The sequence below is a fragment of the Ascidiella aspersa genome, chromosome 2 (assembly GCF_963924565.1).
Source record: "Ascidiella aspersa chromosome 2, kaAscAspe10.2, whole genome shotgun sequence".
In the NCBI taxonomy this organism is placed as follows: domain Eukaryota; kingdom Metazoa; phylum Chordata; class Ascidiacea; order Phlebobranchia; family Ascidiidae; genus Ascidiella; species Ascidiella aspersa.
In genome coordinates this window covers 32,655,295-32,678,145 of record NC_139448.1, presented here as the reverse complement: position 1 = coordinate 32,678,145, position 22,851 = coordinate 32,655,295, and the positions used below count along the sequence as shown (strand labels likewise).

At 37.6% G+C, this 22,851-nt stretch overlaps 1 protein-coding gene across 1 annotated transcript; it reads left to right on the top strand.

Annotated features, from left to right (window-relative positions):
* The first annotated feature begins 1,708 nt into the window (after nt 1–1,708).
* LOC146164997 (organic solute transporter subunit alpha-like) lies at nt 1,709–21,048 on the top strand. The gene is made up of 11 exons (XM_083381213.1): nt 1,709–1,803; nt 2,706–2,903; nt 4,559–4,682; nt 8,357–8,496; nt 9,653–9,741; nt 12,797–12,955; nt 14,855–14,966; nt 16,392–16,517; nt 17,187–17,300; nt 17,909–18,009; nt 19,149–21,048. Exons 2-11 carry the CDS (start codon nt 2,835–2,837, stop codon nt 19,243–19,245), a joined length of 1,131 nt encoding a protein of 376 aa, XP_083237339.1. The 5' UTR covers nt 1,709–1,803; nt 2,706–2,834; the 3' UTR covers nt 19,246–21,048.
* Nucleotides 21,049–22,851: the final 1,803 nt, after the last annotated feature.

Here is a 22,851-nt window from a genome sequence, read left to right as displayed (position 1 = left end):
ACTAGTGGTTCTCACTTCTCAACGTTTTATTGCCACCACCCAGAAATAATAAAAATATTGAGACACCCTAGTAGGATTTTCGTTGAGTGGATTGTTGTACTGATACTATAAATCAAACAACAACAAAAACGCATGTTGTAAAATATAATTTGATATACTCTAATCGCACAGAAAGACGAGAAATAAAACATGCCCAAATACCTATCGGTACGATTGAGTATTGAAAATGGCACCGCGGTTGGAAACCACTGAGGTGACAAGTCTAATTGTCTAGTCCAGGGTTTCTCAACCGTGGCCCTTGGCCGCGAAGCCACGGAGCTGTAATTGGGGGGACACGAGCATAAGTTTGTAGCAATGTCGTGGTATTGCAAAACCGTGTCACTATTTTCAATTTTTTCAGTTGAACTCAAACTTGTAGTTTTAAATCTACTTTTTTATTGTAACGCATTTTTTCTTACGTGTTACTACCTGCTGTTCGTGAGAAGTTTTGCAACAGTTGACCTCAAGCTTGCAATTCTTTGTCTGTCGCCTAATAACCAAACATTGTTACGTCAGTTACAACCAACATTTGTGTTTTTCTTGTTTACTTCGTATTTCTTTGGAACGTTTAACCAGCATTTTAAATAGTTTGTAAACGGCAAGTTAGAATGATAGCAAAACTAATACAAGCAAGTTGAACATTTTTTTCACAAAACGTCAAATAACAATATTACCAGTTTGGCTCGTAGAGATATATTTGTTGTTGTTCCATTGATAAATTTTGTTGTAAAATTAATTGTGTTAAAGCCAGCTTAGGACAAAAAATAGTTGAATTGCACATACTTTTACATGTTTACTATGGAAAATACGTTTTTACAGAAAGCTTAAACAAGGTTTCGTGTTATGCAATGTCGAAAATTCGCAAATCTGCTGGTGATGTTAAATGCGTCATTACGACCCTTAAAACTTATAAATCACCGTGATAAAAAGCATTCTCGAAGAAAGAATGATACCGCCACAAATTCTAGCTAATTTTTTTTATAATCGAGGGGGGTCATGAGGATTAAAGGCCTTTCTAAGGGGGCCACGAGACATAAAAGGTTGAGAACCGCTGGTCTAGTCATTAGTTGTTTACTAGTTCACTTCTCCTTAACGCAGCCTTTGTTGTTCACAATTCATATTGTTACCCACTGCGCTGCTTGAGGTCATTGACCTCATCGGCGGTGCCAAACGGCAGCCAACAACCTTACAGACATTTTAGACTGACGAGTTTGTCAGTTGTAGAGATGAACTTTCGCAGCTAAGTTGGTGTTAGCTCTACATTGTGGAGCTTTTTGTGTTTCGCGGCTTGGCTAGCAGCCCTTCAAGACCTTATTTCTGGCAAATATAACTTACTAGCTGTTTAAAACTTGCTTAAACAGTTTATAAATGATTTATTGTCACACTAGTTTACATAGATGTTTTGACACGAGAAACGCCAGTCTTTGTTTTAATAAACATTAAGAGTTTTTTACATTTCCGCTTTAATCCGTAAATTTTCTAAAATGGCCAGCACTACAGACCGCTACCTTACGCGCAATACAAATGAGGCAGCAGATCAGTATGTGTTCACTGTTTGTATTGTAATTAGTACAGCAGCACTGCTGTCGTGTGTTACCAGTTAGACAACACAGAGCACAGGAAAGGGGCAGCGTTGCTCTGTGTTGATCTGTTTACAACAATACCTGTCGATAGTCGTAATACTGCCTTTAAAAGCCATTGCAGTGTTTCTTGAAGACTATATGAAATGATGAACAATTTTTTAACGCTAGAAACCCATTGCAAGTAAGTGGAACTCTTCAAGACAGCCATTGTTTTTGTTGGGACGATAGTGCAAGCAAAAAGGTGACGACGACCCATGATAGAGTCCTGTAAACTTGCAGCTTGCGCATCAGTTGTTTTGTTAAACCGTAAAACTAATTATGTATTCGTTTGAGCAGTGAAGATTTATTAAGGTATGGTGCTACTTTGAATGTCCTGTACATGCATAATTTTAGCGGTAATTAACAATTAAATTAATGTGGAACGTTAGCACGTATTCCGGGGGTAATTTTTGTTCCAATTTTTGAGACATGCCTCGAAATTTGGTGCTAAAACATAACCCATATTAATATAGAACTGTATCTTGAGTGCTGTCCAAGGTTGTTATACTGGTTATCGTGACAGTTGGAAAACCTAATTAAGAGCTAGCCAGCACACAATGTATCGCACATTGTTATAATTATAACTCAATATTTGCCTAAAGTGGCAACCCTAGCTTACCGTTTGGGAGAGCGCGATAGGCCCCATTGATCTGTTTACAGGCCGCAGGTCAGTCATTCCCTGTGGGATGGTGTCATGTGACTGTATCGGAATTCTGTAATGTCGCTATCCCTTCCCGGTATTACTTCCTACCCATTTGCGAAGTTTCCTGCGACCAGTGTTTTAAAACATATGAAAAACCGTGTAGTGTCGCTTCCTTATCAGTTTCATACGACGAGGCGCTGTGTAAAACCGGGTCACTGCCATCCGCCTTATCTAAGTACAACGGGCGCGTTATCCATGAAGCCTATAGCACTTGGGTCTGACAGGCAAACACACCTCGAAAGTTTCGCCCCGTACGCCCGCGCAGTCATTGTTCAAACACAGTGACGTAACAGTACGGCGCGCTGCCTTTCTTCTAACGCTCGGCCTTACTGGAATTCCAGGCGACTTAAATGGCCGGCGTTACGCCGTTGTCCTGTTAAAGCTGGCGTGAACTGCGAAGCACCGAGACTTACTCTTAAACAGCTGAATTTCTACTGAAAACTGCAGCAGCAGAAACAGCAACGACCGATATGGATTTTTTCGACTACTTTATGAACTACGATGACGAAAACTCGACTATGTCGACGTTGAATACGACGGTAGGTGTTAATTGTTCACCCGGCATATGGTTTCATTTATTACAGTGTGCTTTGTTCTTTTTTGTGGTTCCAGACAATTATAGGCTATATATAGGCCTATACTGGAGAACGCAGAAAGAGTTTGAGTCAGATCGTGCGCTAAACGTTTGACTAACATTAGACCAGGGTTTGGTTTTTAACGCTTAGTTGATTTCTATTTAAGCCGTTAATGTCGATTTAGATGTAGCGATATTACACTATGCCTTAGCGTTGAAGCAGATAACGTAGGTTAGAACAGTACTTTTTTACCATTTTAACTTGGCCTCGCATCGCGCTAAGTTTAGGTATATACAGGAAAAGTCGTAAAGCAAGCGAACAGAGAAAACGATTTCGTTCTCCCTTTTAGCGGCTTAGTAACCGAACCGAACAAATGCGGCATTTTTCGGAGGTCAAATGTTCACTTAAATGGGCGCTTTGTGGCCCATCTAGCTCTACATAAGATGCATAACTTAAATAAGACATGGCATTTGAATGCACCCGGTCAATTTAGGGTCTTATCTATGTTTTAAAGATCACTTAAAATGTGGTAGTGGTTTTATTAACGCACCTCTTTGAACATCCCTAGTCCCCGTTTAACCATTCACTTTGTGTTTTTCACTTTTCCCGCTTAAAATTTTTCTGAATCACAAATACTTGGTTTTAAGCGAGGGCTAAATTTAGACTGATCTAATTCGCCCCATTCTTTCAGAACGCTTTCACTTCCAGACTTAAGTTTGCTGTTTACCCTAAAAAGAGTTTTTTTAGTCGTTGCCCACTTTGTGTAACTACTGTATACTTTTAAAACAAAAAAAATGTCATAAAAAAATAGAACCTGATGATTTGGGGTGGCTAAGTAAACTGCTTAAAGTAACGTTTGTTTCAAGCGAGCTTGCATTCCAGTACCTTTGTGTGACACCCAAAGCATTCTGTCAAGTCCGGTTCGAAATTTGGGTTTCACTATCTAAGCTCGGCGACTCTCATGGGCAGTGGAATTCGAGTTAAACGTTAACCCGCCCCGTTAATTTTTACCTTTTGCCACCCGAGGTGTTTTGGCTAGGCGGGACGGTCGCTTTTAAGCTTATATAAACTTACAGCTACGGCCACTGATATTAGGAAATATTAGGCTCGTCAAGTTTTAAGTACGCTCTAAAAGTACCGGCAGGAATTTTTGTAAGGATACTCGAATACAACCCATTGTTTATTTACGCTATTCCAATTTTATTTTTAACTGTATAGTGTTCTACCTATGTTTCATGAGGGCACTTAAAACCCAGGGTGAAACAGTCATGACTGCTGATTGTTAGGCGTACGTGACAATAGGGCTATGGGAGGGCTATGGCAGTGACAATACGGCTCAAAAGACCCGTTTTAAAATGTCTTGCTGGGTGTATATATTTTATTTAGCATATTTTGGTAGGATCACATAGCTGCACCTATTACAAAAACATCCCGAGAGATCTTTCTGTATATTTTTTTACTTGAAATGTACAAATTCACGTGTATTTTGGTATGTTAAACAGGCAGAACTTCAAGTTGTAACCTTATCCTGCAAAAAAGTCGACTAATTTTCAGTTAGCGTAAATCATATAGTACGTGCTTATATGTATTTCCGATAAACTTATCTCCGTTTTCTGCAGGGAAACAACACGGGGTACGAATACGACACGGCCACAGAATTCGACGCATTGGCCGCCGCCAAGGCTCAATACAAACACAGATGTTTGAACGACCCTATGCCCACTGCAAGGCAAATAGTGCAAAGTAAGTCACAATGCTTTACTGCCAAAGATTTCCCAGAATTATCGGGCAGAACTTTATCTTTTCAGCAGCGTAGTAAACTGGCTTTAATTTTCTGCGAGTGGTACTTTGCCTTTTTACCTGTTTAAGTTGGCGATAAGGAATTATTTAAGCCTAAGCCGGAGCTATGAAGCAAAACCAAGTAAACCAGGCCTGTTATGCTCTGTAGGTTGCATACAACAAAATTGTAAAATGTTGTTTAAAATATGATCCATTGTTTGGTAATGGAGGGTGGTACTCTTCGTAAAAAGCTAAAACAAAGAGTAGATTTTGAACGCCATCAATTTTCGTCAATAGCGCATTTGTAGGCTCGATAAAACCAGAAAACAAAATATTTTTGTTCAAGAAGCTCTTCTATTGTTTAGTAATAATGCATTTGTATACTTCATAAAACAAACACAATAAACAATGTCGTTTAAAAATCTGGTTTATTGTTTGGTCATACCACAGCTCTGAGGCCTTTTTGTATCGAAGAAATGTTATCGTTCGAAAACCTTTCTTTGTTCTGTCACAATGGCACAGAATTTCGAACGGGCAAAACTCATCCTTCGTTAGTTCAATGGCGAACTCAATAACTTTGACTTCCGTGGCGCGCTGCAGTTTTGGGTTTTCCCCGCCAAAACCTGCCGTGTAAGCTCAGGCGAAACCTTCTACTTGCGTTTAAACTACTTTACGGCTGGTCGCACAGCTAGACGCTCCAATGACTATTGACATGAAATTTGGAAACATTTAAATCGCTTTTCACAAAGTCAATTGGAAAACGGTATACTTGCCATAATGTGTACACAGTGATTCTCGACATTTTATGGCTTACGGCACCCCCCCCCCCCCCCCATATATTTTCGGCACCCCGACTGGAATTTTCGTTGATTATTTTACTGAAGTTTCACTACAAATGGAACTGGAACAACACAATCAACTTAAAACATGTAGGAAAATGTCATTTAATATAATATCATCTCTAATCGTACACAAATAGTTGTATCAAGAAGCCTAACAATTGAGCAAAAATTAATTCCTAAAAATTCTCAAATCCCTATCGGCATCCTTGGGCATTAGAAATGGAACATCAGGGCGCCGCGGCACCCCGGTTGAGAGCCACTGGGTTAACAGTTACCGCTTCTAAATCGACTAAAGAAATGTGTTTTGTCTCGCCGGCCTATTTCCGTGCCATTTTTTGCACCGCGGTAAAAACAGACGTACAAGACATAATATTAAAAGAAACATGGGATTTCTCATTATAAGTGTATTCTCAACATTGATACGATTCGAATCTAAATCAACCGACTTTAAAAGTGGGAAAAAATCCCTGTATAAATTTAAAACAACACTTGTTTTACTGTTTAAACGAATGATAACCGACCCAAATCAATTTTGCCGCCCTGCATGTTTCTTGAGATTTTCGCACCGAACTGAAGTTATAAAACAGTTAAAAATTCGGGTAAAACAGCACAGAACTGTACAAAACGGCCGCGTGTTATGACCATATACGCTCATTTCCTTCTTTCGTCGCGCTTTTGTCTGGTAAGCCAGATTGGGTCACGCGAACTGGTACTAAAGCAAAACTGTGCCAAAGACCTGGCAAGAAGTTACATAAATTAAAGGCCTTGTAATAAAAGGGAGTTGCTTCGAGTTTGCTTGAACCCGCCAAGTTCGTCGAAATCCGACGCAAAAAAAGAACCGCATATAAGCTGGTCGAGCGACCTTTATACGCACTTACCTTTATACGCACTTACCTTTATACGCACTTACCTTTATACGCGCTTACTTTTTATCCGATAACCTGTTTTTCCGGTCGCACTCTGTCTTTAGAAAAACAACGAACTCGCGATAACAGTCTAGACCAGTTCTTTTCCACCCTTTTTCGTGCGACACACCAACAAAGCTAAATAAGTTGGCGGCATACCTTTACGGCATGTATGTCGATGGACAATAGAAAATATAAGCCGATAGAAAAAGGAACGATTTGTGACGAAACGCTCCGAAAGGCGAAAGTTTAACGTTTTGCATTTCTTTGTCTTTTGATTTTGCGGCTGCTTTTATCAGCATTCGAAAAAGGGGGCTTTTAACAGCATTCGGAAAGTTAAACCTGACCTTAGCGCTTTGTACTTTTTTGCCTAAATCATTTTTCTCAACCCAGACTAATTGGTTATACAATCACATAATGTCAATAATACATTTACAATGATACTTTATCGGTTTTGAGCGTATGGTTAATCTCCCTTTTCACTTAGGTGTGGAGTTTGAAAACATTTTTTGTATGTTTTTACTCCTAGTAGTTCCTGGTAGTTGAGTCAGTTAAAAATTATGTTGATATTTAAATTGCGGTAATAGAAGGTAACATAGGTTTCACAAAAGTTTAAAAAATTATGAAACGTTTAAAAAATTACACGTGGATTTTTGCCGAAGATCAAAATACGTTAAGTCGCGTTCATTCGACTGATTGCTTATTAAAAAGTACCCTTCAAAACGCAAGTAAAACAACTCCGGGAACGTCGTGGCCACCTGGCATGGTCTCGCGGCAAACCGGTTGCGGGGCACTGGTCTAGACTCTAGAGTACTCAAATGCAGAGCAGTGATTCGCGTTTCAAACAAAGTCTTGTTAATGCTAGAAGGAATTGCATAACATTTAGGTTTGAAGCACTTATTGGATGCGATGTTGTCTTTATAGATGTAAAAGTAAATTCAATTTTTTTTTAATGTGTGGTCAAGCATGGCGTGTCATATTGGTGTCAAAACCATTTAACAAAAATTTGCCAAATTTTCACCATTTTAAAGTAATTACCAATAGATTAAAATCACTGTTTCATGCAAATAGGTGTACAGCACTATACTTCCTTTTGCTTTTTAGCGGACAAAGATATGCATAATTTACACCGTTTAAAGTTAGTGATCGAAGCAAAAACTTTTTCAGCCAACTTAATTCCGTCTAGTTCATTTTTTTAATTGCGGTGCTGGAGTGATATCAATGCCGTTTAAACCAAACTATTTCAAACTTTTGCCATGGTTTGCGATCAAACCCAACCATTCCACCTTGAAAGGTGAATTTATCTGAACAAAAGTGGTTAACAACAGAAGGTAACCAAATTTCCGAATTTTATAAAAAAAAATCGCCGTAATAATCTGAAATTAATGACTTTACTTTTGTGAGCATAGCAATGACCTGTGTGGGAATCGGATCGCGCCAGGTTTTGTGTAAAAGTATCGTTTTGTGTAAAGTTATCAGTATCGGACATATCTGTAGTCACGCCCAAGGATGCCCGATACTGGACTTTTTATTCCGATACTGATTTTCGATATATTGGACAAAAAGAAGCGCGATATGATCCGATACCAAATGACGTCATTACTACGCTCAAACAACCAAAAAAGGTCAAATTAAAAAGTTTTTATTTTTTTGGTTATCAGACCAAACTTTACTTTAGATTTCAAAAATTGAGTTACCTTTAGTTGTAATCCTACTGTTTTTGATAAACTGCTGCGTATCACGGCAAATCACGGGTAGAATTCCAATACTAGTTTGATATCGGATCGTCCTAGTATCGGACAAGTACCGATACTACCACTAGGCATCAGGTATAGGCTCCGATCCGATTGTATTATGCATCACTAGTCAAGCCCTTTGTTTGTTTTTGCAGCGTTCGACACAATGGCCATTGTACTGCACGCGATTCTCATTGTAATGGCGAGCGTCGTGGTGGCGCTCTTCATTGAAGAGGTCTTCTTCCTCAAAGCGAACTTAAAGAACTCGTTTCGACGAAGGCTGAGCATTCTACAGGTAAGAGTTTTTTTTTAGAGTAATATTTGTTCTTTTAAACAGGAGTCAGTTATTGAACCCTTTTAGCAGTGTTTGAACAAGTCATTTTGGACATAAAATGTCATGGACATATCAAAACTGGCAAAAATTGGTATAAATTTTTATTAAAAACAGAAGGTATTTGGCACAATGACTCAAGTGCATGTCAAGTAATTTTACAAGACTTAAGTCAAGTTAGGTCATTTTGGTTAAAATACTGACGTCAAGTCACGTCATTTAAAAAAAACAGTGACTAAAGGCGGTCATTTAAGTTATTAAAGCACCTACGTAAGGAAACCGATTTTTTAATGCCGCTTTTCTAGTGCAAAAAAATAATTTTATTACATAATTTAAATTATTAAAGTATACATTCGCAAATGTTATATCTCCGATTCTTATTCCACGTCCCACCTGTAAGAGGTTTGGATAAACGGTTAAGAAATTCTGAACTAAACAAAGTAAACAAAAACTTTGAACGTTTTTGGGTGATCATAAAATTGAAAACCCTGAGCGTTTTGCGTCACAGCCAATCCGTTTACAATCTGACCAAGCTTTTCCGAAATTAGATTATTGTTTTGTAAAATCATAGCAATTTTCGTCTACCTAGAAGTGCGTTAGTCAATTCTAACCAAGTCAGTTGCTATTTTTTTAATTTTGTTTTTAAGTTTTCCCGGAAATAGTTAAATTTTAAATCATAGGCCACCGACTTTTTTTAAAGCGAGCGGGAATATGAAAGCATTTGATTGTGCGTAGGCGATTACAAAATAATACCTTACTTGGGGGGTCAACGTACGGCAATCATCGTCATACTTACGCCTCGTACCTAAAACAATGGCCCAGGTGAAATCAAAGCCGACTTCAAATGTCGCCGCGCCCGAACCCGCAACATTTGTTTACTTTCAAAATCCAATCGAAATGCACGACGCGTTCCCGGAAAGCGACCGGGCAAAATTTCAGTCGCATTGTCGTTAAGGGTTTTTTGACTTAGCGCTTCAAAAAAGGCGCCATTAAAAGTTATCCCGTGCCCCTTCTATTCCGTATAGCGAAGCCGTAAACCGGGTATAACGCCCGCTTTACGGCCCAATTTGCGAGCCTTTATTGTGCCGTAATGACCCGGGTTATCGCTTTTGCTTCAAAGGCCGGAATCCCGCCCGTGTTTGCAGTGTCATCGGTGGTCGGTTGCTTTTTTCCCGGCGGCAACATCATGATCGACTTCGTCACCTCGTGGTGAGTTATTTTCCTTGATTTTTGTGCCGTTTGTGCGTGCTTACGTGTGTGTATGTATGTGTGCGAGGTCGTTGCCCCTTCTGCGGCTTAAGCTGTGCGTCATTTCTGGGACTTTCGGCAACCTTGCCTAAAAGTAGCCATAAAATCACGACCCTGGTCTATACCCGGACCTGAATACCTGGAAGTGTAATTCAGCTTGTTTAAATGAGACTCGGATTCAAGTTAGCGCTACTTGGAATATTAAATTAGGTTATATTGGAAATGTTAAAAAAATGTTAAATACCCAACGGATCTAGCTACTTGTACTCAATTTAGGTAAAATCTCAATTTTACATAAAAAAGTGTAGCTAATTTATAGCGATAGTGTTGTTTTTTTTAATATTTTTAATAATATTTTTTTGAAATTATATACCCGCCATTATAGTTTGAACATGCTATTGTTCTCACATTAATGCAAATTCGAAAACTGACGTTTTTCTTATAAGCCTTTCCATTCTTAAAGTTATAAAGTATCTAGCTCAAGGTTGTTTTAAACCCACCATTTGTGCAAACATACAATGATCGATCAGTCGTTAGAACCACCTGTTGGAATTAAAGGTTTCCATTAAAATTTAACAACCTCAAACAACTCGACAAAGCAGCAAATTTATCTTTTGACAGAAAAACACTTTGCATTTTAATAATAAATAGTTGTTAAATGACGCAATAAAAAAACCCGACAACCCAAACAAAAAATGCGCGACACTGTCCTTAATTAGTCGAGTGCTGAGTTTTTGTTTTCGAACTCTATATTAACTTAAAGCAAAAGAAACTGGGCTTTTGAATTTAAATTTTTTAAACCGGCGCAATTTGAACTGTTGTTATTGCTTCGATTGTTCCGTCACAGAGCTATGTTTTGAGTGCGAAAACAGTCACCACTCAGGCTGAACTCTTCTATCGTATCAGGGCGTCTTTTTGAGTTCGTTGACCTTTTATTGATGCGTCAAAAGTGCTTAGATTTGTTGAACCGCTACAAAGTTGGCGATTGCTTTGTTGCATTAGATCAGGGGTCGGCCATATTTTTTTAGTCACAGGCCAAACCAAACTCAGTAAGTTTGCGACGGGCGATAATACATCTCCACTAACAATTTTCATAATAAAAGGTGGCTTTTAAGCAGTTTAACATAATAAATCTTAATACGGACCTAAATCTTCCATGTAACTGAAAATAAGTCTAAATATACTAAAAAAGGTAGCAACAAATTTGCGTTTGTTTTGTTTAAATTTGGTCGCCTTTGGTCTAAAAAAAGACTCTTTTAAAACGCAAATATACTCTAAAGTCAAAAAGATTTGCCCAGGGAATTCTATTGCATTTAGTTAAAATAGTTCAAAACATGGGGCATGGCCTTGTGTCCTGTTTGTAAAAGAGGTCGCGAACCGGATACCCGACGGGCCGTAGGTTGCCGACCCCTGCCCTAGATAATAATTTTCACCGCGAAATGCTTTTAAAAAATTGTGACGTTTTTTACGATTTCTGTTCGCGGTTCGTTGACCTTTCGCAGCCCGTAAAATCCTTTTATGACACTTAAAACGCTCTCTGTAATATCCGACGAGTTACGTGAACAATTGCACTGTTACGTGAACAATTGCGATTGTGCGCCATGCAAATATGCCCCCCTCTTTTGCGTTTTGTGTGCGCACTGCACATTTTCCCTAAAGGTTTTTTCGCATACATCACAATGACAAGTTATAAGGCGAATCTATTGTGCCCCTTGAACGAAAAAAAAGGCTTTTAACGAGTTAAGTAAAGGGTTCCCTTTTTACGCGTATAACCGCCAGTGTATTTGTTTCACTAATGGCATCATATGGAAAGAGAAATGGAGTTTTAGGGCGTTGTTAGCCGTAGACGTTGTTCCTTCTTACAGTCACAGTGATTTGAGCGGTAATTGGCATTTAGGAAAAACATCAGCTTTTTCAATAGCTAAATGTTTGGCACAGTTACTTTCAACCTTTTTTTATCCCGTTGACCCTTCAAACCGCTATTAAAAAATCAATTCACCCTAAGAAAATAAATTTGCCGATAGGAAGAAAGTATTAACCCTTTAAAATTACAAGCTTTTAGCCGCTCTATTAGTTCCAAATTATTATCACCAATGTACTTGCTGAAATATATTTTTTTTTAAATTATATATGCAGCAGCAGTAAATAACCAAGGGCATACAAAGCGCATTGTGACTTAATAACAAATAACTGTGCGCTTCAGTCAATTTTTTTGTCGTTAGCAAAAAAGACCTGCGATGTTTAAACTTTTAATTGGGCTCCCCTCATAACTTGCATCAAAAGTCATATGCATGCATATGCCATCCCCAACTAAAATATGTTTTATTTGGTCAAATCTCAAATACCACTCTTAAAACTTCTAGATTCCCCCTTTAGGAAAAAAAGAAAAAAAGGGAAATTTAGAAGGAATTCCCCTGGTTAAGAACCCCTGGTTTAATAGAAAACTGAATGCAAACTATTATTACGCCAATAGATTGCCTAAAATTACTTGTTACTTTTTAAACTGCGGTTATTAAAAAATGCAACATTAAAAATTGAAAAACCACAGTATAAAGACTGACAACAAGTGGTACTGTAGAATTTTCACTCTAAACCTGATGAAAGCACGGTTGTGCGAAAGCTCGCCAACAGTGAAATACAAACTGTCAACAGTGTCACCTGTTTTCAATTGAATTAGACAAAAATCAAACAAGATTAGTATGTATACCGAAAGCCATCGCATGCTTGCAGAATCTGTCGATCAATAATGCAAGTATAGGGTAGGCTAGAAAAAAAACTAGCCTGCAGTGAGTTTTGAGCTTACGACCGCCGGTCATACCGGGACCGTCGACTTACTAACTGAGCTACACGAGCTCAGAGAGGAGCGAGTCGCGAAACAACCAACAAATGCTTGCCAGAAATGTGCTTCGGATGGGCTAGATCACAGTTGTTAACACACTTATGTGCGTGCACTGTGCATGTTTCATTGAAGATTAGTAGGCTATGTATAATAAAGGTTTTCATTTTCGCCCGACAGCTACTTTGGATTCGGTCTTCACGCTCTTTTGGTGCTGATGGTCAACTACTTTGGCGGAATCACTCAACTGCTTCGGAGGTTCGACGGACGACGCTTCCAAATAAGAACCGGGCCCCTGTGCTGTTTATGCTTCTGCCTTCCTACTATTAAAATGACAAGGTGAGCGTTCATTGTTCGTTCTTTTGTTGTTGTTTTTGCTCGTAGAAACTTGTTCATAGCTGTCGAGTTGTTTGCCTGACTTGGCTAGACTTTGAAAAGCCCATTGTCCAAGTTAGGTGTTTTTGACGATTTTATTCCTTTATGTTTCTTTTTCGACTAGTGGTTTGCTAAATATTTCTGGTAAAGGGTTCAGTAATTTCAACAGATTATTTTTTTACGCAAATAACTTGAAGTGGACTTAATTATAGACATCATATTTTGATTTGGAAGTTTGGAACTTTCAAATAAGAATAATTCATATTGCCGTAAAGCTTTGCTTAGAAGCAATAACAGCGTTTATTGGGTTATAAATAACATATTTTATCGCTTGTAAATAATCTTTTTTTACGTCAAAGTTTGTAAACGACCTTTGGTTTTAATCTGTTTCACAGCCTTTTCTTGGAGTTTCCAACGAATATCTGTTTGACATTGAAAACAAATTAAAGTTCTATTCAGAAGGTTTAGTGCCGAAGTTTGTCAACAACCTTACTGTTTTACTTGGAACTTGTAAACAACATTTTTGGTCGGGCAGATTTACAAGGATTTTACAGCGCTATGTACGGTTAACAACTGCTGGAGAATTTAACTCCAGCAGTGTAAACAACCTCAAGTCGTGCATCTGAGATAATAAACTCCTATAGCTGGGCTCTGGAGATTGATAGCGACAGACAGACTTGCACGTTTTAGCGAGTTATTTATTAAGTAACCAGCTCACGTTTGGCCTGTTATCCCTGGTTTAGGCGACTGTGCGAAATTCCGACGTCCAGGCTGGCGACAGTCAGGCATGGAGACTTTTTTAAAAATCCCACTTTTTGTCATAGATTTGTTTATTTTGTTTCATGCAACAGCTTGTTTGCTTCTACCTGAGTTTAGAAATGGCTCGGTATTGTTTTTAAATACGCTGTTTTTATGCTCACTTTGTTTGCGTATGCTTTCGTTTGGAAGTGGTTAACGTGCGCGCCAAGTGTTTTTAATTAAAAAAAAACAACCTGTTGGTATGTTTTCAGCTAAATAATGTTACAGGTAACAATTGGTAAACCAGTCAATATAAAAAAAAAGAATGTGAGTATGTTTCTAATTATTTCGTGTTATAGGAAACGACTGATAAACCGGTCCTTTAGAAAAAAACGAGGACCGACTAATTAAACTATGATTCGAACGTGGGTATTCCGAAATTATTAAGAGTTTAAACAATATTTACCCCTTTTACCAAGCAACTGAAAGTCGATATACACCATTGATTCTCAAGCGGGGTGCCGCGGCGCCCTGGTGTGCCATTACTAATGCTCAAGGGTCCCGATAGGTATTTGAGAATTTTCAGGAATCTGATTTTTGCTCAATTAGTAAGCTTCTTAATACAACTATTTGTGTACGATCATAGACCATGATATCAAATGACATTTTCATACATGTTTTAAGTTGATTGTGTTGTTCCAGTTCCATTTATAGTGACATTTCAGTAAAATAATCAACGAAATTCCAGTCGGGGTGCCGTAAGCCATAAAAGGTTGAGAATCACAATGTATATTTTGTGATCAAGTCCCTCTGGGGTCGTGCGGACCAACGATAACGGCATGTATGTGATAGAACACATTATGTCTTCGTAAAGGTTTACCGAAATCAGTGGGCTTAATCAGGAGTTTTAAATTGATTACCCTTTTTAATAAATTGCAAAGCCAAAAAGTTCGAGTAGATCGACATCATCTTGATTAAGACGTTTCGATACGAGCTTGTATCGTCTTCAGTTAACGTCTTAACCAAGATGACGTCGATCTACTCGACCTTTTTGGCTTTGCAATTTATTACCAAGCTACATTACAGATCCGTGCATAGTAAACCCATTTACCCTTTATGTTTCAGGAAATCGTTCACGATTCTTTGGTACGTCACTTTTCAAGCGGCGTTCATCCGACCCATCGTACTTTTCTTCCAAGGGGTCATCGAACCCGACGGCACCGTGCCGATACCAGGGGTATGTGACGTCACTTTTTGTGGTGTCTTTCGTGTTTTGTCGCCGCCAGACTTGAACAAACTTGTCTCGAGTTTTTTTTTGGCTTGTCATGATGAATAGAAGTTTAACAACAATAGACTACGATATTAAGTGGTAATGTCGTTGGACAACTTGTTTTGCTTTTTACGCACTTGCCCTGTTTGAATATATCCCAGATTTAGATGAATTTTAACCAAAAGAAGCACGCCTTTTTGCACTAAAGGTAGTCAACTTTGTTATTCAACAGTCCACATTTTCATCCTTTAAGTTTGAAAAATAGGTTTATTTTTTTATATAGTTTTCGCAGTGATGGTTTTTTTATACTGAATATAAACGAGTATAAGATGCCTATATATCGAAGGCGAAACATATATTTGTTGTATCGTTATGGATCTCACGTATACGGATAGAGATTTGAAATACTTACTTTATTTTCCCCATTTGCGAGTATTTTATTTCTACGTTGCGGTTGATCGCATGCGGTGGCTAAAATAGCCACATTCTTTTGGTATTATCGGCACATATACTGCCCTACACTCCTACAGCATCGCTTAAAGTCCATTTTTTAGAGGAGGGGTTCTTAAACAGGGGCCGCGTACTCCTAGGGGGTACGTAGACTAGTTTTGGGGTACATAAAGGTTACATGAAGGTTTAATCCAACTTTTAGTGTATAAATTAAAATGTATTGATTTTTCCAAAAGAAAATAAATACATTTGGACTTACCTTGAATGTATTTAGACCGGACTTCCGTTACGTATTCGCACATGAGTTCGACCGAAAACAGCAAGTCTGATCGTCTTATGACGTCATTTGCCCCGAATAATTTCTGGGCGAATCTGAGCCACGCGAATCAAAAAAAAAAATTGATGGGGTCTGCGACAAAAAAAAGTTTGGGAAACCCAAGTAGTACAGTATAGACACTGATCGCTTGTCCATGTCGCTGTTCTGCTATATCAAGACTCTTAATCTTTTTTACCGTAGACCATTAAAACATATTTTTGCTTCACGTAGACCAATGCAGGCAATAAATTTAGAGATGACGTCATATAAATTTATGTCACAATGCCAATAGACTTCAAAAATCTGCTGTTTCCGGTCCAAAAAATGTGAAAGCGCAATGGCGTCTAAATATGTATTCAGTGCACAAACGTTTTATTTTTAATTCAACTCCTTTCTTTATTAGGCCTACTTGTTAAATATACACTAATATTTCATATAAGGCTTTATGGACCACCTAAAACTAATTCACGTACCCCAAAGAGGATCATGGACCCCAGTTTAAGAATCCCTGTACTATATAAACGCCTGTTTGGTGTCGCCTAATACCTTTATTATGTCACAACCACCAAACAATGCACCAACCGCTTTACATTGATATTGACCGTATGTTTTCATGTTTTTTTCAGATGCTCTACCAAGCCTTACTCATCATCACAATGATTAGTGGGATGTGGGCTCTGGTGATCTTCCGACGGGCATCCGGAGACTATATCTCTCAGTTCCGAGTCACTGGGAAGTTCTTCACCTTTCAGGTAAATCCCCCCGCTCTGCGACCGCTAAAGCCGCTGTTTTCGCTGTAATGGCGTGGACGTTGAACTTTGTGGTTTTTGCAAGCTGGTTTACTTGCAGTTTTAGGCCTTTAGTCAAAAAATGTCCAAAACTTAGTTTTTCTTTTAAATATAAGTGTATTTCCCCGTTCTACGACTACCGGTAGCGACTTAGAAGTCGTTGTTTTTTATTTGACTTGTCTGCTCTTATGGCGTGGACTTAAACTTTGTGGTTTTTGCAAGCTGGTTTAATTGTAGTTTTAGGCCTTTAGTCAAAAAATGTCCAAAACTTAGTTTTTCTCTGAATATGAGTGTATTTCCCCAGTTCTGAGACTGCCGGTGGCTGCTAAAGTCGCTGTTTTTTTTACCTGTTCGCTGTTATGGCTCGCACTTTACGGTTTTTGCAAGCTGCAAACACCTTATTTCAACCTAAGTCATTTGTCCAAAAGACCTAAGTCAAATCAAGTCATTTGAAAACAGTGAATTAAGTGCACTTAAGTCAAGTCGTTTACTTAACTGATTAAGCAATGGCCATTATAGTTACTAACTAACCGCACTACATGTTACCTCAAAATTGAAACTTTTCTCCTGCCTAAAAACAGTGATCTATAGGGTTATGCGCTTTAATCTTATACAGCTTTTTTGTCCCCCCAGTTGGTGTTGTTGATCGCCAACGTTCAGCCTTTCGTGATGAGGTTCTGTTACATTCCTTGCGCCCTTCCATACACTGTGCGCGCACGGCAAGTAGTGGCAAACTACCAAATCACGGTAAGTCGTAATACGCTGAGTATATTTTGAGTGCAAAAAAGTATAAATTTAAAGTGCCAAAAGATGTAGTTTATAATCGTACGTTCATCTCTTATTTGAGTTACTTCCTAAAACTACCCGTTTTGACAATAGTATTAAAACATTTTACGACCCTCCGGAGCCTTTCTGGGTTCGGGCCAGGCTGGCGACTAGTAAAAGGTTGCCAACCCCTGTCATATACTCTTTCTTGTGACATTTCGTGATGCAATTTGCTAACACATGAGCAGAAAGGCATAACTTTTTGAGTGCCCACGGATAGCTAATGAAACGCTAAGAATCTCTGCTCTATTTTCAGAGGGCAAAAATTGTTTTCAAAAACCATCGTGAAATATTGTTTAACATTTACGTTTTAAAGCCAATGTGTCCAATGTAGGGTTAGTTCGTATATTAACAATTTTTAGTATATTCAACCGGATAACAAAATTGTATTCTTAGATTATCGATCTTTCGCAATTTACGTAAGTGTATGATTGAACATCCGAACGAATGTATTTGGTTAGGCGTGTTATTTATCATCACGTGCTTTGTTACTTTTCGTCACTAATACGTCACTACCTACGTCATTACAGGCTGTTGAGTTTTTCATCCTGGCCCTGTTCACGCGTTGCCTCTACAGAAGAAAAAGTGACAACGATGAACTGCCCTTCATTGAAGATAAGAAGAAACCAGAGTAAGTTCTTAGATTTTTGTTGACAGTTTGGTGAAATACATTCGGTTTGTGACTTTGATTGGTAAGTTCTTAGACTTATTTTTTGTTGACAGTGCTTTTGAAAAAATTTAAAGTCCCTTTGTGACAGTGATTAGTAGGGAGGTCCGGTAATATTGGATCGGAGCTGATAACCGATGTCAAGAGTTATTATCGGTACTCGTCCGATACTAAGGCGGTATCGGTGTAGATTCGATATCAAACTAATACAAGGATTTCAGCGATAATAATGTTGAAGGTAATTTAAAAAAAATCGGTTAGCAAATTTACGTTTTGGACAAATTAAATTTGGTTTTGGACGAATTAAATTTGAAAAATGAGTGTTTTTACCGTTTTTTTGGTAATCTTTCACTTTTGCCAATTTGGTGGTTTTAAAAATAGTAATTACGTCATTTCGTATTGGATTGGATCGCAATACGTTTCGACCAAAATATCGGAGTATCGATATCGGAATAAAATGTATCGGCCATTCCCTACTGAGTAGTAAAGTCGTTTTTTTGTCACTTACCAATTAAAAAAAGTTTGTTACACTTGTGATTTTTAAAAACAAAATAGAAAGAAAAAAGTTTGTATGATTTACGTATAAGGTCTGTTTATGGCACCCATATTTTAAAGTCATTTTGCAAAACTTACAGGTGATGTTCTAAGTTTTTGACACCTACATATTAAAAGTCTGAAAAGCTCACATTTTAAGATCTGTGGACACTTAACTGAAGATATTTTTTGAAATTTTCGTGTGTTTATTAAATTAAATTAGTAACACTATTTTTATGGAGTCAGATAGAGAAATTCAAAAGATATATCGAAGGTAATTTGTAAAACTTACACACTGAAGTTAGTTTTATACGCTTACATATTGAACTCAGTTGGGACACTTACTTAACACAGTAAATATGTAACAGGTAATTACAAAAAACACTTGTAAAAAATAAAAACACATACAAACTTATAAAAGCCATTCGAAGAGTATTTTAAAGTCATTTTTTACGTATTGAAGTCATCAAAACTATGGCTGTGAAATTTATAAAGACAGTGTATTCTACGTTTCATTTACAAACATTCTATAAGCTTATAAACAACGATTTAATTGGCTTTTGTTGCAGGACCAACGGATCAGAAACGAAGATGGCCGGAAACCATGACATGAGTGAAACGGCGCTGCTAAACAACGGAAACAACAGAGGCGAAGACGTCGTGTAAAAATCGATTTTTCAAGGATTTCGCTTCCGCTAGACGATGCTGAAGAGCTAAACGACAGTTTTACAAGAAAGTTGACCACTATAGTTACTTTGGCTGGTGCCTCAATCGGTTTGCACTTTACGCCATGCAAAGTTCGACTTACAAAAAGACACAGCAAATCGCAAGTTTTTACTTTTGTCTAGGCTCGCCGCGAATTTTGACACTTACAGATTTTTTTTGCTGTTCGTGGCTATGGCAGACCAAGCATTACTTCTTCTGCACTTTCGGTATTTCTTTTCTAATATTTATGTTATTTGACGAAGGTTCTGAATTTTGGATAGTATAGGTAAATTACAGTTTTGCGTTACTTTCTTTACAAAACGTGTTTTTACTTCGTCTGATGCAATTCGCCGTGTTCCGTTTAAATCCTTGACATTTTCTGCGCTTTCCTTATTTTGTTTAAATGAACAGCCTTCCACGGCGTTCAAATCTGCGTTTTATCGCGTCCTTTCTATTTATTTTGCTTGTCGCAAAAACTTTGCCGATGTCTCCGTTCATCTAGCTCCGTTGCCAAACTTCGTACTCGACTATACAAAGTGCTCATCGCTTTACAAAGGTCATCCCGGCCATAGCGTCCTTGCAGTTTCGTATATAACTAAGTGCGTTTCCATTTAAGTTATAGCGCGTTGGCGTTAGAATCACGTACGTCTCGGATTTTTGCCACAAACTCAATTTTTAAGTGTAAAATTGTTCTTCCGACAAAATGTTTTTGGCCGGACGAAATATTTTACAACTGAAACAATGGCTAGCAGCAACAGTATATTCAAACTCAATTTTGTACAGATTTTTTTTTCGCATGGGTCGTAAAGAGTAACCGAGCTGACATCCGCATGCATGTTTCTCATTGGTTAATACACTTTGGTGTTAGTAAAAATCCTGCGATTCCGTTATTTAAACACAGCCCTCACATGAAATAGCATATATAACAAATTGGGACGCACGGTTTTTTAGTATAACTTATGTGATACAATCCATATTGCTTTGGGTTCCAGTGTTTGATATTATGTACTAAGTTAAAATTGTGTTTGTGCACAGTATACCGCTTCGTTGTCGAAATTACGTAAAGTTTTTTTATAATTTCCAATTTGTTTCAACCATTTTTACATTTTCGCCTGTAGATCGTTTTAAAAACTTCTGGTATAATTTCCAATGGGGATGTCCGATACATTTTGTTCCGATACCGATAACCGATATTTGGGACTAAACGTATTGCGAACCGATCCGATACCAAATGACGTCATTACTAGTCTCAAACAAGCAAAATATAGATGAAATTGAACCGTTCAAATATTATTTTTCCAGGTTAGAAGGCCGAATTTGCCTAAGCGCTAAAAAGTTTAGCTTTATCATGTTGCTATATGTACTAAGTACTTTTTCCTTTCAGGGCAGAAATCACTGCGTTGAATCGAAATTCATGACCTAAAATTCTTGCATTAATTTTATATCGGATCGGCAGCAATACCACCCTAGTATCGGTCGAGTAACGATACAACCGCTTTGTATCGGGTATCGGCCCCGATCCGATATTATTGAACATCCCTAGTTCCGAATTACGCACTATTTTCCTTTTTTGATACACATTCGAATTGTTACTACACAACATTGTTCACCCATCTTTAACAACTAGACTTGTTCCTCTTGTACAGTGTCGTACAGCGCACTTGCAATTTTTCGTGTCATACGTTTTTTTTACAGCTTTACACTTTATACGCGCTCGCTCGTATTACAACGTCATCTTGCAATAAATTTGTATCGGCTGCGCACTTCAAATGCGATTAAAGTGAATTCGTATGACAGCAAGTTGAATCTAAGTTTTAGTGAATCACAGTTAGAACAAATACTAACTGCCAAATTATTTTTTTTATCAAATATAGGTACAAATTGCTACAAACTTTGCCAGTTTTTTTTCCTAATTAGAATTAGACCAACATTGGGGAAAACATTAAACTAAATTTAACTATTTTCGAATGACTTATTTTGAAGAAATTTGAAACGAAAATAGTTATTCTGTTAAACTTAGTTTTCCGAAATATAAAAATCTCCCTATATGGTAACAAATAAATATTCATAAATTTTAGAAGAAATCCCTCAACTTTTATAACAGATTTGGCATTCACTGATATTTTTGGTGGCTGTTGTGTCGTTTTACCTTGTATGAAAACTGTCACTGTCCACCGCTAAATAAAATATTAACAAAATACACGCAAGTTGTTTTCACGTTATCTGTACCTCGATGTATTTTATAGACTCAAAGTTTGTTTCGTAGGTTGGACCAAAAGCAGCAAGTTTTTAAGGCTACCAAGGCTTCACGGTATGACGCAACTTTGTGACGTATAATTTTTTTTATGCCCTATTTCTTTTTGTGGGGTAGACGAGTTTGTTTATAAGTTCTTAGAGGTATTCAAGGGCACTGCTTTAGGGGACCTATAGGTCTATGTTTTGAAAAGTGATCCAATTTGGTGAAGATCGATTCTGGTCAATGTTTAGCTACGATCATTTTACTGAAAAATTTCTTAAGGTCCTCTTTTTTGAGTGCAACAGAACCTTGATTATCGTTAATGTGAAATGCAGGCTTCTAACTTGAAAAAAGGAAGCGTAGTGCCCTGCATGCCTATTTGCATTTTGGGGCTTTGAGTTTTATCGATTGTAGCCTAAAGGCTTAACTTTCAAGTGTTTGAGGTACTAGTTAAGGGTGTGTCCCAATGTTTGTATCCTACGAGTGTTTTAGTTGTGTAGTATACTGCCAAGACAAAATATAGATATTTAGATCCAACGTCACATCGCCTTTCTCATGTTTTTTTAATGTTCTTTGAATGTTTTTTCAACCATCGCCTTTCTCATGTTTTTTTAATGTTCTTTTATGTCAGAGTATAATGATTGTTTAAAACGCATTTTAGTACAAAGGTGTACTGCGTAATTAGGGTAACTGTTTTAGCCAATGTTTTTCGTTTTGGGAACTTTCCACATACACTAATACGATTTTTGCGAAAACATGTCTTTATTTAAGAAATGAGAACGTAGTTTAATCTGTAAAGGAGAGCTAAAAAATATAGTTTGACATAAATTTAAACATAAATTTAAAAGAAGACTGTAACAAGTCTAAACCTTAAAGTTCAATTGACTTCAGTCATCCGAAAACAATATTTAGGAAGCATTAATGCAATTTAAAACAACCAATTATAATTATAAGTTATGAGCGACGACCGAAAGATTACCTTTTCAAGTAAGCACGGAATTGATATAACATATTAGCTGTATTTCTAAGGTGCCAAAACGTTTACATGCCTACTGGCAGAATTTTATCCACTTTGCGAAACTTCGACGTAGATATATGCTACACATGCTGTAAATATTTAAACCCCACTATACACTCGGTAACTTATTAAAAGAAAGGCAAATAAATGTGTTGCTTTGTTAGGGCGAGCCTTTATTTTTCTGCAGGTTTTGATATTTTAAGGGGATTCTGTACAATGGAAAATCGATTTGGCAATACGAAAGTCAGTTTGTAACACTTTTCAATTGAAAAAATGGGTGAAGCTATACTTGCAGTGAGTGTTAGGATAAGTG

What these genes read in the sequence shown, in the direction of transcription:
- LOC146164997 (XM_083381213.1), top strand. Translation starts at nt 2,835, where the DNA reads ATGGATTTTTTCGACTACTTTATGAACTACGATGACGAAAACTCGACT. An exon ending in CCTACTATTAAAATGACAAG is followed by an intron (nt 12,956 to 14,854) that starts GTGAGCGTTCAT and finishes TTTATGTTTCAG; the next exon opens with GAAATCGTTCACGATTCTTT. An exon ending in GGAAGTTCTTCACCTTTCAG is followed by an intron (nt 16,518 to 17,186) that starts GTAAATCCCCCC and finishes TTGTCCCCCCAG; the next exon opens with TTGGTGTTGTTGATCGCCAA.